At 44.2% G+C, this 13,137-nt stretch overlaps 1 protein-coding gene across 3 annotated transcripts; it reads right to left on the reverse strand.

The window, feature by feature from the left end:
• Positions 1–176: 176 nt before the first annotated feature.
• Positions 177–12,780, reverse strand: LOC136052104 (OX-2 membrane glycoprotein-like). 3 transcript variants are annotated; one of them, XM_065741959.1, is made up of 4 exons: positions 12,767–12,780; positions 7,757–8,092; positions 2,604–2,915; positions 177–2,220 (listed from the first exon to the last, which is right to left on the reverse strand). In XM_065741959.1, exons 2-4 carry the CDS (start codon positions 8,076–8,078, stop codon positions 1,835–1,837), a joined length of 1,020 nt encoding a protein of 339 aa, XP_065598031.1. In that variant the 5' UTR covers positions 8,079–8,092; positions 12,767–12,780; the 3' UTR covers positions 177–1,834. The 3 variants fall into 3 exon arrangements, with proteins under 3 accessions (XP_065598031.1, XP_065598032.1, XP_065598030.1); XM_065741960.1 differs by lacking the exon at positions 12,767–12,780 and having other exon boundaries at positions 177–1,511; positions 2,071–2,220; positions 7,757–8,137; XM_065741958.1 differs by lacking the exon at positions 12,767–12,780 and having other exon boundaries at positions 7,757–8,137.
• Between the last annotated feature and the right edge of the window lie 357 nt (positions 12,781–13,137).

Raw genomic sequence — 13,137 nt, forward strand, 5'->3', positions numbered from 1 at the left:
AATATATTTCTACAGTCATCATGTGCTTAATAAGGGTTTCTTGCTAGCTTTGTGCCTTTTCGTCAAGCTTCTGAAAATTCTTTTCATTCCCATGTCCAGACTCCCCTCACTTCTGCAATAGACCTTTCTATATTTTCTCTTTATTTTATTAAAAAAAAATAAAGAAAAAAGCCCAATAGTATAAATATCTGTACTATTCTCTCTTAAAAAAAACCCTAAACAATTCTTAGAAAAAAATAACGCAACACCTGAAGGCCAAGTGCAGGCCCTCCTGAGCAGAGAGATCTGATACAACGCAGCCCAAGAATGTGGGAGCAGCGCTCCTTTTCCTCTGTCCCATTGGATACAAAATACTCCTGGGGAAGGTCTGCTTCCCTCCCTCACAGGTGAGGAGGAAACCTAAATTGCAGCTGTGAGGAAGTTTGATAAAAATCAGGTTTCCTCCTTTGACAGTTACGGGGCTTAGGAGAAAAATTCCCAATTGCAAGAGCTGCTGGTCTGCAGCTGGTTCCCCTTTCCTTGCAATCATCAGACCAGCTCATATTAGGGATTCTATAAAAACTTTTTATGGCAAGGAGTGGGTTTATTCATTCTCAGCTCACCCACTCTCTTTCATTTCACTTGACTCAGCTTTTCAGCCTCCTCACAGGCTGCTTCATCCGGGAAGTACACGTGAAGTAGATGTGCAAGGGAAATCCAGGTAGCATGCACTTGTTACAGGGAGCCAGGAACAGGACTGCTCTGCCTGACACCATTCCAAATGCTCCTTCAAGTCCCCTGCTTCTTCCCCCAGGGAGGTGTGATATGTGGAAACAGGGGGCAACTGTGTTACACTAGAGAAATGAGAAATTGGCTGTGGAAACCACAGAAGGAGAAGAAAACTTCCCTTTGCCTCTAAATAACTTTCTAGGAAAGGGTGGTAACATCCTGGTGTCTGATGACTTGGAGTCTAGCGACAGGGTTACAAGTCTGATCCAGCTGCAGACATGCCCCATCTCCCATGCCTACTGGGAAGAAGGTTCCTGGCAGCTCTCAGTAATGCCAGAAGAGTCCCACACACATGCTGCTTCCCTCCCTCCATCTGGAGCAGCTCCTCCTAAATCATTGCCCCGCAGAATAGCACACTGCCTCAGACAGCCTCTATCCCACTTGGAGCCTGGGATGTTGAAATATGGGTGAAGAATAAATGCAGCATAGAAAATGCCAACCACAAGTTTCATTACACAGATCCACACAGCCAAGAGTCTTAGAGTCTCAAATAAATAATTCACAGCTTTTCTTCCACAAAACGGAATCCAGTCATCTAAGAAAATAAATATGTACTGTAAAATACTCTTTTTTTTTTCCCCTGTATTTCCTTTGGTGTGATGTCATGGAAGGTTTACATGACAGTCCAAGACCTCCACGTGTAGGGAATGCAGGAACTCACGTGTTGGGCCCTGCAATGGTAGCCCGCTTGCCAGTAAACATGTACTGTCCACATGCCTTCTCCTTGGCACACACAGGAGGACCTGGCAGAAGAGATTTTTTATTTCACTTTTTGAAAAATATGTGGATGTTTTAAGTGAAGGGATGCAGACTCAGGCTTCCTGCATTACCAAATGGGGCTTTGTGTCTGTCGGTGCTTGAGCACAGTAGACACAGCCTTTCCCCTCACAACCCTCTTAGCAGACCTCAGCTTGGACTTCAAAAAATAGCATCAGTGGAAGAAATGCATTGTACTTCCTGCCACTGCCTTATTTTTTCTCCACAACATTAATTAAAGGCAAAGGTGCATGGCTCAGGCATATTCTGCAGAGAGGCTGAGGTGCATCCAGCACAAAACAGGTCTTAGTCATGTGGCAGTATCCAACTGGGTCTGCTCCTGTTTTGAACTTGCATCCTTCACAGAACCCAGTGGGCTCACATGTGGCTGCATTTCCCGTCCTAAGCAATGCACTGTGGCATGCTCCTCTTCCCCCCTCCTGTTCAAGATGCTTCCTTGCAGGCACGGCCTAGCCACATGGAAGAGTGGTATAACAGTATGGTTGCCATCTGAACTTTGCTGTTCCTCAGCAAGGGAGCACAGACCTACCCAGCAAGGCCAGGCTGGGTTGCTCTCTGAGTCATGGATGTGCCTCAGGCACCAGCGAAGGATCAGTGCGAGGAGAAGTAGAAACATCAGAGGGACCAGCATGCCCACAACAATGGCCACGGTTGGTGCCATGATATTTTCCTGACCTGTGGGGAAAGTAGCAGGAGTTCAGACAGGCTTGTGCATGAAGAAAAAACACCCAAACCCATTTTGGACATCCCTTGGCTGATCTCCTGGGTCAGAAGGAAGTAAAGAGGCACATGCAAGCATACGTAAAAGCAGTACAACTAACAGACCTGTGTTCAGGGTCTGATAACCCAGAGACACATCACAGTATCCCAAATGGATGCCAAATGTCATTACCCAGGATGTCTGGCAGTTCTCTAGCACCTTCTCCTGCCCCTCCCCATCCCAGCTGCTCTTCACAGTGCTTTTCCCATCTGCCCTCCAGCCCTTAAAGGCTGATATAGCTCAAGAAATGTTTCCATGTCTTGTATTCCACAAGAAACGAGTAGGGTTGCGTACTGACCTCGCGTCAGATCATCCATGGGCAGGGACAGGGTCACATTTAGAGATGGGTGCTGGATCACACAGGCAATAGGGTAGTCCTTGAGGATTTTGGAGTGGGCATGTGTGAAGTTGCTGATGACAGTGATGGTCTGGTTGCTGAGCTTGATGTGGTACTCCTTTGGTTTTTGCAGCAGGCTGCTGGGAAGGTGCCAGGTGATTTTTGGCGCTGGCTTCCCTGTTGCTGAGCAGCTCATCCCCACAACTTCCTCGGAGACTTCAGCTTCATCAGGACTGGGTATAAGTTTGGCTTCCACTCTGGGGTCTGAGATGGCTGTAAAACACAAAGTAGAAAAATCTGTTACTTTCTGCTTACATTTGAGCTAAGAACACTTGTATTTACTGTTATTTTAAAATCATAGAAAAAAACAAGCTGGAAGGAGCTTGCAGCTCCATCCTGTTCCCTTGGGTCGCATTGCTGTCACAGAGAGCAGAGCTCCATGCTGTCTCTTCACTCCTCTAATGAAGGGCTGCAGCTGCCATGAGGCCTCCCCTCAGCCCCGGGCTGAAATAACCAAAGGACAGACACTCCTCACATATCTTGCCCTCCAGACACTGCTCCATCTTTGTAGCTCTCCTAAGGACCCTCCCTAATAGTTTTATGTCATTTTTTTATATTACAGTGCCCAAAACTGCACACAGTACTCGAGGTGAGGCTGTGCAGCACAGAGCACAATGAGTCCTTCATCTTTTCTCTTCTGCTGCCTCTGTCCTGGAGGGTAACAGTGATGCCTTGTGTTGCCTCTCACCAAATCCTGAGTAGGAACAAGTAAACATGAGAGAATTCACACAGCAGTCCTGAAAATGAAGAACTTGGCAAAAACAGAGGGCAAGAGGGCAGAAATGCACAAGTTTCAATTCACTACTATAAGAAGCCCCACAGCGACCCAGCTGAGTGGTAACGATGGACAAGTGAAAACAACAGGTAGTGAAACTGTGAAACCATGTCTTCCTCTCTCTAAAAGGGTTGAACTGCCTCAGTGACTCAAAGCATTTGATCTTATCCCTTAAGCTCATCTGCAAGATTTGTTTTATTGCTTTTTAAGACATGCAGACTTGAGCACCCAAGGACAAAATGCATCTACTTATGCAAGACAGTAACTGAATTTGTATGAGGTGACACAACAGGATTTCAGCTGTGAATACTTTGTGTTTATATATCTCTTCTTTCCCCTAGTGTCATGTTTTGGGGTGTCATGGTAATGTTCAAAAGCTTTGTTGATCATTTTTCCAAACTCCTCATCATACTACAATATCTTCTGTCTTCAACCTGGGTAGAACTCCATGAAAGATCTGAGCAACTGAGGACACGTGCCCCTGGAGAAGATAATCTGTTCTCAAGAAAGCAGAAGAAAACAGAGATGCTGAGCTCTTCTCCATTGTACAAAGCAGGAAGGCCAAGGTGTTTGGTCCTAGAGGGAAATCTTTTGGAGTTTGACACTGCAAGCTCATTGGCAGTCAATGGGTTGAATGTCAGAGTGCCCAAACCTTGGATTGTTTCCAGAAAGACCAAACTGATTTTTTTTGTGTTGAAAATTAAGCAAGTGGCTGGATTTTTTGTGTGAACTGAATATCTGCTATTCACTGCTACCACCAATGGATGTGCTTTGTACCTGTGAAAATGAATCAAGTAATAAAATCATGGAATAATCTGGGTTGCAAAGGACCTCAGGAAGTCACCTAATCCAAGCTCCTGCTCAAACCAGTCTATTTAGCTCAGACTGCTCATACCAAGACTTATAAAGGCACATAACTCAATTTGGGAACGAGATCTCCCATTACACTGGTTTTCAGATAGCAATTAATCAGCCTGGCTTTTACATCAGTGCAAATGCTGGTAGTACAGGTGTCCAAATCATTTTCTGCTACTGCATGTCTGTTTCTGATAAAGCTGCATCGTTAAAATGAAATGGCATTTCTAGTTTTATTCTGGTTTGAGTTAATGTGAGTGCCTTTAGAAAGCATCTGCTGGTATGTTTAAGAGTACTATATGCACATATTACTAAAAAAAACCAACACAAAACAAAACGAAAAACAATAATTGGAGCAATATTTATGCTGAAATAGATTTTTGCCAAAATATTAGCAAAGAAATAACTACTTTTTAGTGATCCTGGGTTTAAACAGATAATTTGGTTTACTTTTCCTAATAAAAATGATATCTTTTTTCATCTTGCTTAGTAAAAAAGTGTTTCTGTATAAACGATATATAGGGAACACCAATTGGTCCTGTTATAGGGGGAAACAGCACATGTCAACTGTGTCACAACACGTATGGCCCCTGTGAAATCCTATATGCACCTCATGAAACTGTCTGGATCTTCCTAGCCGTAACAGCCACTAAGACATTTTACTCAATCATTTTTGCTTTTCTATGGCTTTGCCTCACTATTTACTATGGTTATACTGATTAGAATAATGAAGTAGATATTTCTCAATGTTTGCATCACGGACAGAAACTCAGTCCCTAGAAACAGAGCAGATGAAACCCCACTTGTGTTGCTCTGAGAGGTTAGAAAAAAATGGTTAGGGGGATTTCAGTTGGAACTTCTCAAAATCTCCCATCTTTGAAATGACTAGTGTCATAAACACATTATGTTTTGATTAATAAATGGTTTCTGAACTTCTTCTTTCACTCACGGGATATATAAAAATAGCACATCCACCCACAGTGCTAACTTCAAACATTAGGTTACAGTGTCCAAAAGCAGTAAAGGAAAACTGACACTAAAATTTCCCTTGAGTTTTACCGGAGAACTTGCATTAAAAAGGTACCATTGCTCCAGTATGGCAATCCCAAATCTTAACCAATTCCAAAAGATTAAGGTGAATCTTGGCTTATAGAGGTACACAGACTAGGTGAGAAAAATTGCTCAGCATCACATCATATGTTGGCAGACCTACATGTATGCCAAATCCATTCTTCTCAATAGTCAGTCCTCTGCCTTCCCACACAGGAATCCAGGGAATTATTTGTAGGTGTGAAAAACACTGGACAGTTGCTTTTTGCCTGTATGCCTGTAGTAGGTGAACAGTCAAAATATTGTAATCACTTTCTTTTGCACATACTGTTAGCATGCGCACTGAGTTGGTGTTGATGCACATTTTGAGTAACTGCTGCTTTTCTCTTTCATTATAATATTTATTTCCACTGAAAAACTACTCACAAGACACGTTGTACTCAAGTACCTGTGGTTGTAGGCCTTTCAGAGCAGTAATGCCAGCATTCCCAGACTTGAGCTCCTAAGTATTGGAAAAAGTGGCTTTCTAGTGAAGGGTGTGCCAGCTTTGAATGCAATTGGGCTTCTGTTATTAAAGGTCAACTGCTAGATCATCATGTGCTTTTTATGTTTCAAAACTGGATTTTGGTCTCAGATTAACTCTTGAATATTTTTAGAAATAAGCCACCTGGATGCTCATCCGTAACACAGCCTCAGCTTCCCAATATAAGTCAAAAGTGTCAAGGCATTTCTCCATGGTGCTGGAGATTTCCGTGTGGGTGGGGCCATCTACCTGAAGGCAGAAGGTATCTGAAAGCGTTTGACCCAGTAAAACCTTCCCTAGACTCAAGTGACACATGGCCCTCTCTACATACAGCAAACTCTACCCCTTTCTGGGTTTCATTTTCATCCTTTTTTGAAGCAAAGGTCAGCAAATTATTTATAGTGGAAAACAGAAAGAAGAACAGGCACTAGAGAAACCTGCAAACCATGCTGAAAATACTCTATGCCGTGACATAATGTATTATGGGGTAGAAGACTGATGCTGCTGCTTCACATGGTTATTTTCAGTTAAAGAGGTCTGAGATTTCAGTCTCCCGTACCTATTTCATTTTTGCCAGCATCATATTTGTTTGTTTGGTTGGTTTTTTTTTTACCAAGGTTTCACTTCCCCACACTATGCAGCACTGGTGTCCATTCTGGAAGAGCCTCTTCTGATGAAGGCTGTTGCAACTGGCCAATAACCACCCTGTAAACTCCCTGGCTGTCTTTGTCAGATACCAGCAGCTCATCTGTTGCAGGTGCAGCCATTAGTCAGCTTGCTTGCCTTGCCTGGCATTCACTTGCCCCTACAGATCTCTGCCAGCTTCTCCCTCCCACCCCACAAAAGGGCTTGGCTGGGAAATTAAAGAAACCATCCCAGTTGTGTTACTTCAGTTATGCTAAAATGAACCCTTTCTGCAAGCACTTAGTTGCATGCTCACTCCAGTACTGGGACAGCAGATTGCCTGCTGCCAGGGAAGTGAAACCCCCAGCTGATGTGCCTTTAAAAGAAGCAGGTAGAGCTGCTAACAAGAGTACACCTAACAGAAAAAAGAAAAAAACAAAAACACAAAACAGCTTTGTTTTCATGCCTTGAGCTCTGCTAAGAGGTGAATCATAGCCACAAAGCTAGTAATTTTGGGAAACATTTCCTATACTTGGATAAAAAACAGACAGAATAAATCTAAGCCAGTGTAAGTCCACACTTAGTTTCACATAGTAAACAAGAACAAAATCTCTCTGATAGGCTCTTACATAAATCCTGTAATGCATAACTCTGCATTTACCCTCTGTGTGACTCAGCATCAAGTGATCTGCTCTAAGAGCTTTATCAGAAGAGACGAAAGAAAGACTTCTGCTTCAGACCTGTTTTTCCCCCATGTTTCCCCCTCTCTTTCCCCTGTTACTTATGTCATCATTCTCCGTAAGCCAAGGTTGTCTGTTTCTTCTCCAGCACAGGGCTCCTTTCATGTGAGATGCTTGTGAATGTGTGCTTTAGTTCTCTCCTTGAAACAAGCTGATGCTGACCTGATACAGGTCAGCAAGTCAGGGGGACACATGGGGACAGTTACCAGCCTAGTGTTGGGCTAGGGGAACTCTAGGGAAGCAGTGGGGCACTCGTCAGCTGCTGCAAATTGCTGCTGTTGACTTAAAAGGGAAGAAAATTGGAGAAGTGTTCAACAATGTCTTCCCACCAGAAGCAAAAATGACGAGGAAGGCAGAGCCAAGGAGGAAACAGTCACCTTTCCCAAAGAGATTTAGCAATGAACATTAACCAGGGAAGAATTTTCCCCAGGGGAATGGCTTGGTCCTCAGAAAGATGTCATACCCTTCTGCAATTACAATGCCTTACCGTAAACCTTGAGGCACATCCTGCCAGCGACAGCTCCTGAGGGAAAAGTGTTGAAGATGCACTTGTAGCATCCTTCGTCTCGCAGGGTGACTCGGTGAAGGGAGATAGCCGAGGCTTGCAGCTCTCTGTGGGCAAAGCTCACGTGGCCATCGTAGCCCTTTGCTATCTTTTGGCCATTCATTGTACTGTACGTCGCTATGTTGTCCTCAGCCCCGTCCATCTCTTTCTGCCAAGTCACTTGTATGACATCCTCATTTGTGACCAACTGGCATGAGAAAGTAATGTTTTCACCTGCCTGGACTGATTGCACCTTTTTGTGCATCACCTGCACAGAGCCTGGTGAAGAAGCAGGAACCAAATTTAGCATCTCCCACTTTCCCACTGAAGCTCACCCCAGCACATTCCCTGTACCCCAGCCCACACCCCTTCCCTGCCCCTGCTGCCAGGGGAAAACCAAAAACACAACTTAATGGAGTTGCCATAGGAGTTTGGCTGGAGGTGACACCTCTCACGACACTTCCTATGCAACACCACAGTGGCTCAGTACCCACGCTATGATTAGGGAACTCCAGGGAGAAGGAAAAAATAATCACTCCTGTTTTAATTCACTGTTACATAGGGAAAAACTGTAAGGAGACAGGCAAGTGGCTGGATGCTCCCAGGTTGAACAGCCCAGCCCCGAAGTTCTTCAGTTCATAGGATAACAGCTCCTAAAATTTACCTGCACGCATCTCTCAGTGCTGCATGGGAAGGGAGGTAGCATCAAAAACAGTCAGAGCACTGAAAATATATTCAGTTTGCAGGAACCTGAAATATTATTTTTAAAGAGGAGTGAGGCTGTCTGCAGTGCCTTGAAGTGCACTTGTCCACCACAAGCCTATCTAAACCTCCTGGTGTGGCTTATCTAGGCAGAGATATGCAGGACACGCAGCAGCCAGCCATGAAGCCAACAGATATTTTGCAGTTCAGACCTCAACAGAGTAGAATAGGGCAGAATACAAGCCATGGCCATAGAAGCTGTTCTGAGACAAATGCAGGATTTCTTAAGCATGAAAACAAATGTAACATGCCCACAGTTCTAATGGTCTGAACTTCTAATTGTCTGAACTTCTAATGGTCTAAAAGTATCACATCCATTCTTTTAAATAATTATGTCCTGGCTCAAGAAAATCAGTGCCATAACGTGGCTCAAGTCTCAGCTTAATCAGGAGTTGAAATCCAGTTTTAGTCCTGTGGGTTGCTAGTTTATGATGTGGAAAAAAAGAAAACATACATTTGCCTGCAGCTTCCAAACACACAATAAATTACAGAATAGATGCTGCCTTTGTCCCCTGAAGCCTTCTGCACCATCACTGTGACAAAGAAGAGAAAAGAGAGCAGATTACCTGAGGCAAAGGCTAAGAGGCCTGAGAGTAGCAGGCAAGTGACCGTCATCCCAGCTGCGTCCCCAGGACTAGTGAGTGAGCTACTGATCCATTGCACTATGGCTTCCTCTTTTTTATATGCCTTGCTCTCTCTCTCTGGGGACATTCCCGTTACTGAGCATACAGTAAGAAGTGCCTCATAAACTCTTTCTCCCCCACGTGCAGTCAGCTGAATAACAAAAATTCTGACTACTGTCAAAGCTAGAAACCTAGGTTTCCCAGCTGGGCCATCAGAGACACAGTTTACAAGGCTGGGTTTTTCAGAAGCACCTTTCTTGTGAGGTTTTGTCAAGGGCTTATAGAAAAGCCCAGGTGACTACCCTGGCTAAGTGTCTGGGTGGTCCTGGAGCCAGCCCCAAATGTGGAGTAGAAGGAATGGCCACTCCAGGAGGAATGGCCACCCCAGAAGTAGGCCAGCACGCACACTGGAACACCAGGAGCTGCTGCTGCCTCAATGCCTCAGCCAGGCCAGGCACCCAGGGAGAGCTGGGCACAGGCTGAGTTGGCTCATTGAGCTGCTCTGAGTCACTGTGTTTGTATCATTTTTGCTTTGTCATGTCTACCTCTGTGCTTCTCTTTTCCTGACAGCTGGGATCACGTTGCCGAAACCAATACAAATCTTGTCCCATGGGTCACTTCTGTACACTTCATCAAGTCAATCAGTCAGTAAGACCTCATTTGCTAATCAAACTTTTACTGGCATGCTTGGTCTCATGTTTCAGTTTTCTGATTAGGTAGCTTATGTTTTTGCAAATGATGACATCACTGGCAACTGTGATCGCATTAGGAATGTTTTTGTTTATCATTTATCTGAATTGCCACACAGGCTGACCTTCGATCCTGAGAGTGGCGTGGGGAAACCCAACGGGCCCAAGCCACAACACAACAAAACTTCTTAGGCATATTCACACACTCATAGTTCTTCCTTTCAGCCTACAAGTGGTAAATAATGACCAAAAAGTAAAAAATCATAAAAAAAAGCTGGAGTTTTGGTATTCCTATTACGCTTAAGAAACATTTTGGACACACTTTAGAGTAAGCACAGTGATTCACTCATTTCACTTCGCAAACTGGGACTGCCTCATACTGTAGCCTTCTTCTTGAGGTATACCACTGTGTTTTCCTTTCCTAGAAGTATTAACATAGTCTTATTGTCCCCTAATATTTCTGGAAGGGCATTCTGACCTAATCAAAAGAAGCAAGAACATGAAATTTATGAAATATGCTTCCTGTGAGGTTTTCCAGGCCATTCTAGAGATATGGTACAGGAAATATCTCCAATAGGTTATGAAACAAGACCCCGGACCACGTCAGAGGGGTAAACTGCCAGCTTTGAAAAGGATACCTCAGATTGACAAGAAAATACTTAATTTTTGATCCTCACCTTCAGAATCTTCAAAACTGAAAAACACTGAGGAGTTACTGGAATTATATCCTTTTATGTCAAAGCCTCCTGGCAGGATAAGAGTGATCTCTATAAGGATGTGAAGATTCTCTCCAGGCTTTGCTGGTGTACTTGTGTTAACTCTATTATGATTTTGAAACAAAACTTTGACAGAAGTACTTCCAGAAACTTGCAGATCCTTATGATGTAAAATTCAGAGCTGAACCTCACCACTTAGTGATCACAAAAGGTACTGCACCATGCATGAAGGAACAGCAGGCCCAGTTCACATATCTTTCTATTCACAGGAAGAGAACCACAGTCCATTTTATTTCCCGTCAAAAACATTCTGCTCTTCCTAAAGTCTTCCCAAACCACCCTTCAAGGTGCTGCTAGAGCAAAGATCTTCTAATAAAGAGCACACCTGCAGTCTTATCAAAGTCCTGAGAAAAGATAGAGATGGCCATCACAGGTAACAAAATATATGGACTTCAAATTATTCACAACACTCCCTCCCTGGTCACAAAGAACTGCATGCCTTGGCTTCTCCTTCCAGCCTCTCACTGGGATACTGGTCACAGGGACCCCATCCTAGCACACCTGAGTGCCACAGCATCTCTGGCTGACTACTTTCCTGCAGGGACCAGCAAACATCATTTGATTCATGAATTTAAGCACAAGGCAGGCAGAATCATGAGACCTCTCTCTAATGCTCTAACTTAGTTTATATCTTTAAGTGCACTTATTTTGACATTTCACAGAATCACAGAATTGTAGGGGTTGAAGAGACCTCTGGAGATCATCCAGTTCAAGCTCCTGCTAAAGCATTTCCCTATAGCAGGTAACACAGGAAAGTGGACAGAGGACTTTTGAATATCTTCAGAGAAGACAACTCCACCACCTCTATGGGCACCCTGTGCCAGTGCTCTCTCACTCTCGCAGTAAAGAAGTTCTTTCTCATGTTCAGATGGAACTTACCGTGTTCCAGTTTGTGTCCATTACCCCTTGCTCTGTCTTTGGGCACCACTGAAAGAGCCCAGTCCCAGCCACTAGACTCCCACAGTTTAGTTAGTTATAAGCATTGATGAGACTCCCTCTCAGTCTTCTCCAGGCTGAACAGCCCCAGGTCTGCCAGCCTTTCCTCATACAAGAGATGCTCCAGGCCCCCAATAATCTTCGTGTCTCTCCTCTGGATTCCTGATCTACTTTGGGCCGATTAGCAACCCCCTCCTTTTTTGCCTGCTTAGCTGCTTTCCAGTCAAATCCCATGCTCTCCCACATCAGCTGTACAGCAGCTTCATTTCACAGAACAACGTGTAACATCTGGACTTAAGGCATTTACCAAAGCACAGTGAAAATTTGGAAATGATTAGGCAGAAGATGTTTCTGCAACTACTGCTTGAAAAAAAGAATACGATTCATATTCGTCTCTTCCCTTCTGCTGCTCTAGAACAGTCTGTCCAGTTCCCAGGAAATAAAAAAAAAAAAAAGCACGTGCAGGAATTATTTGCACATTGTCACAAAGTGAAAGCATTACTGCACAGCTCAAGTGACTAATTGCATTTGTAAATAGAGATTTGAACTTCTGGAAAACACTGCTGACCAGAGTTGCTTGTGCACAGTGGTAGATTTTGCTCTCTCCATCAGTCTAAAGCATTGCAAGAGGGTGCAGAGGAGGACCATAAAGATGATCAGAGGTCTGGAACATCTTCCCTACGAAGACAGGCTGAGGGAGTTGGGCTTGTTCAGCCTGGAGAAGAAAAGGTTGTGAGGAGACCCCACTGCAGCTTTCTAGTATTTAAAAGGGGATTATAAAAAGGAGGAGAATCAACTTTTTACAAGGGTAGACAGCGATAATACAAGGGGAAATGGTAAAAGCTTGAGTTTAAAAGCTCAAAGAGGAAAGGTTTCAAATGGATGTTGGGAAAGTTCTTCATAGAGAGAGATGAGATGCTGGAACAGGCCGCTCAGAGAGGCTGTAGATTCTCTGTCTCTGAAAGTGTTCAAGCACAGGCTGGATTGGGCCCTGGACAAACTGATCTAGTACCAGATCCAGATATTGGTGGCCCTGCCTGTGGCAGCAGGGTTGGAACTTGATGAACCTTGGGGTCCCTTCCAACCCAAGCCAATCTATGTTTGCTGTTTTAGGTATAAACTAAAAAGGTTTTAGTTATAAACTAGATTAACAAATGGGCCATCTACCTCATCAGCAGATGTGATGCCTCTCCCCAGGATGCTGCCTGTGAGTGGAGCAAAACAGAGAGAAACAGCCACACCTACTGCTGAGCTTCAGTAGTTTTGAAGTTCAGTACACTCTAAGCAGCACCTACTGCTACTATTGGGAAGCAGCTTCCTAAAGGCCATCACACAGGTCTAATGCTTTATAGTCCACCTATGAATAAAGTACCCACAAAGCAAATCTTTCTAGGTCCCAGCATCATGCTGGGATGGAGGCAACAACCAATATACAGTCAAGCCAGTGCTGCTGCAAGGACCCAGAGTCAGCGGCTGAGAGGTGCAGCAGGACCAGGTGCTGGCCATTTGAGCAGGCATACAGGGATTGTGTCACGTTT

The sequence above is a fragment of the Cyrtonyx montezumae genome, unplaced genomic scaffold (genome assembly GCF_038088225.1).
Source record: "Cyrtonyx montezumae isolate F1298 unplaced genomic scaffold, pur_monq_1.0 scaffold_3, whole genome shotgun sequence".
NCBI classification, from domain to species: Eukaryota; Metazoa; Chordata; class Aves; order Galliformes; family Odontophoridae; genus Cyrtonyx; species Cyrtonyx montezumae.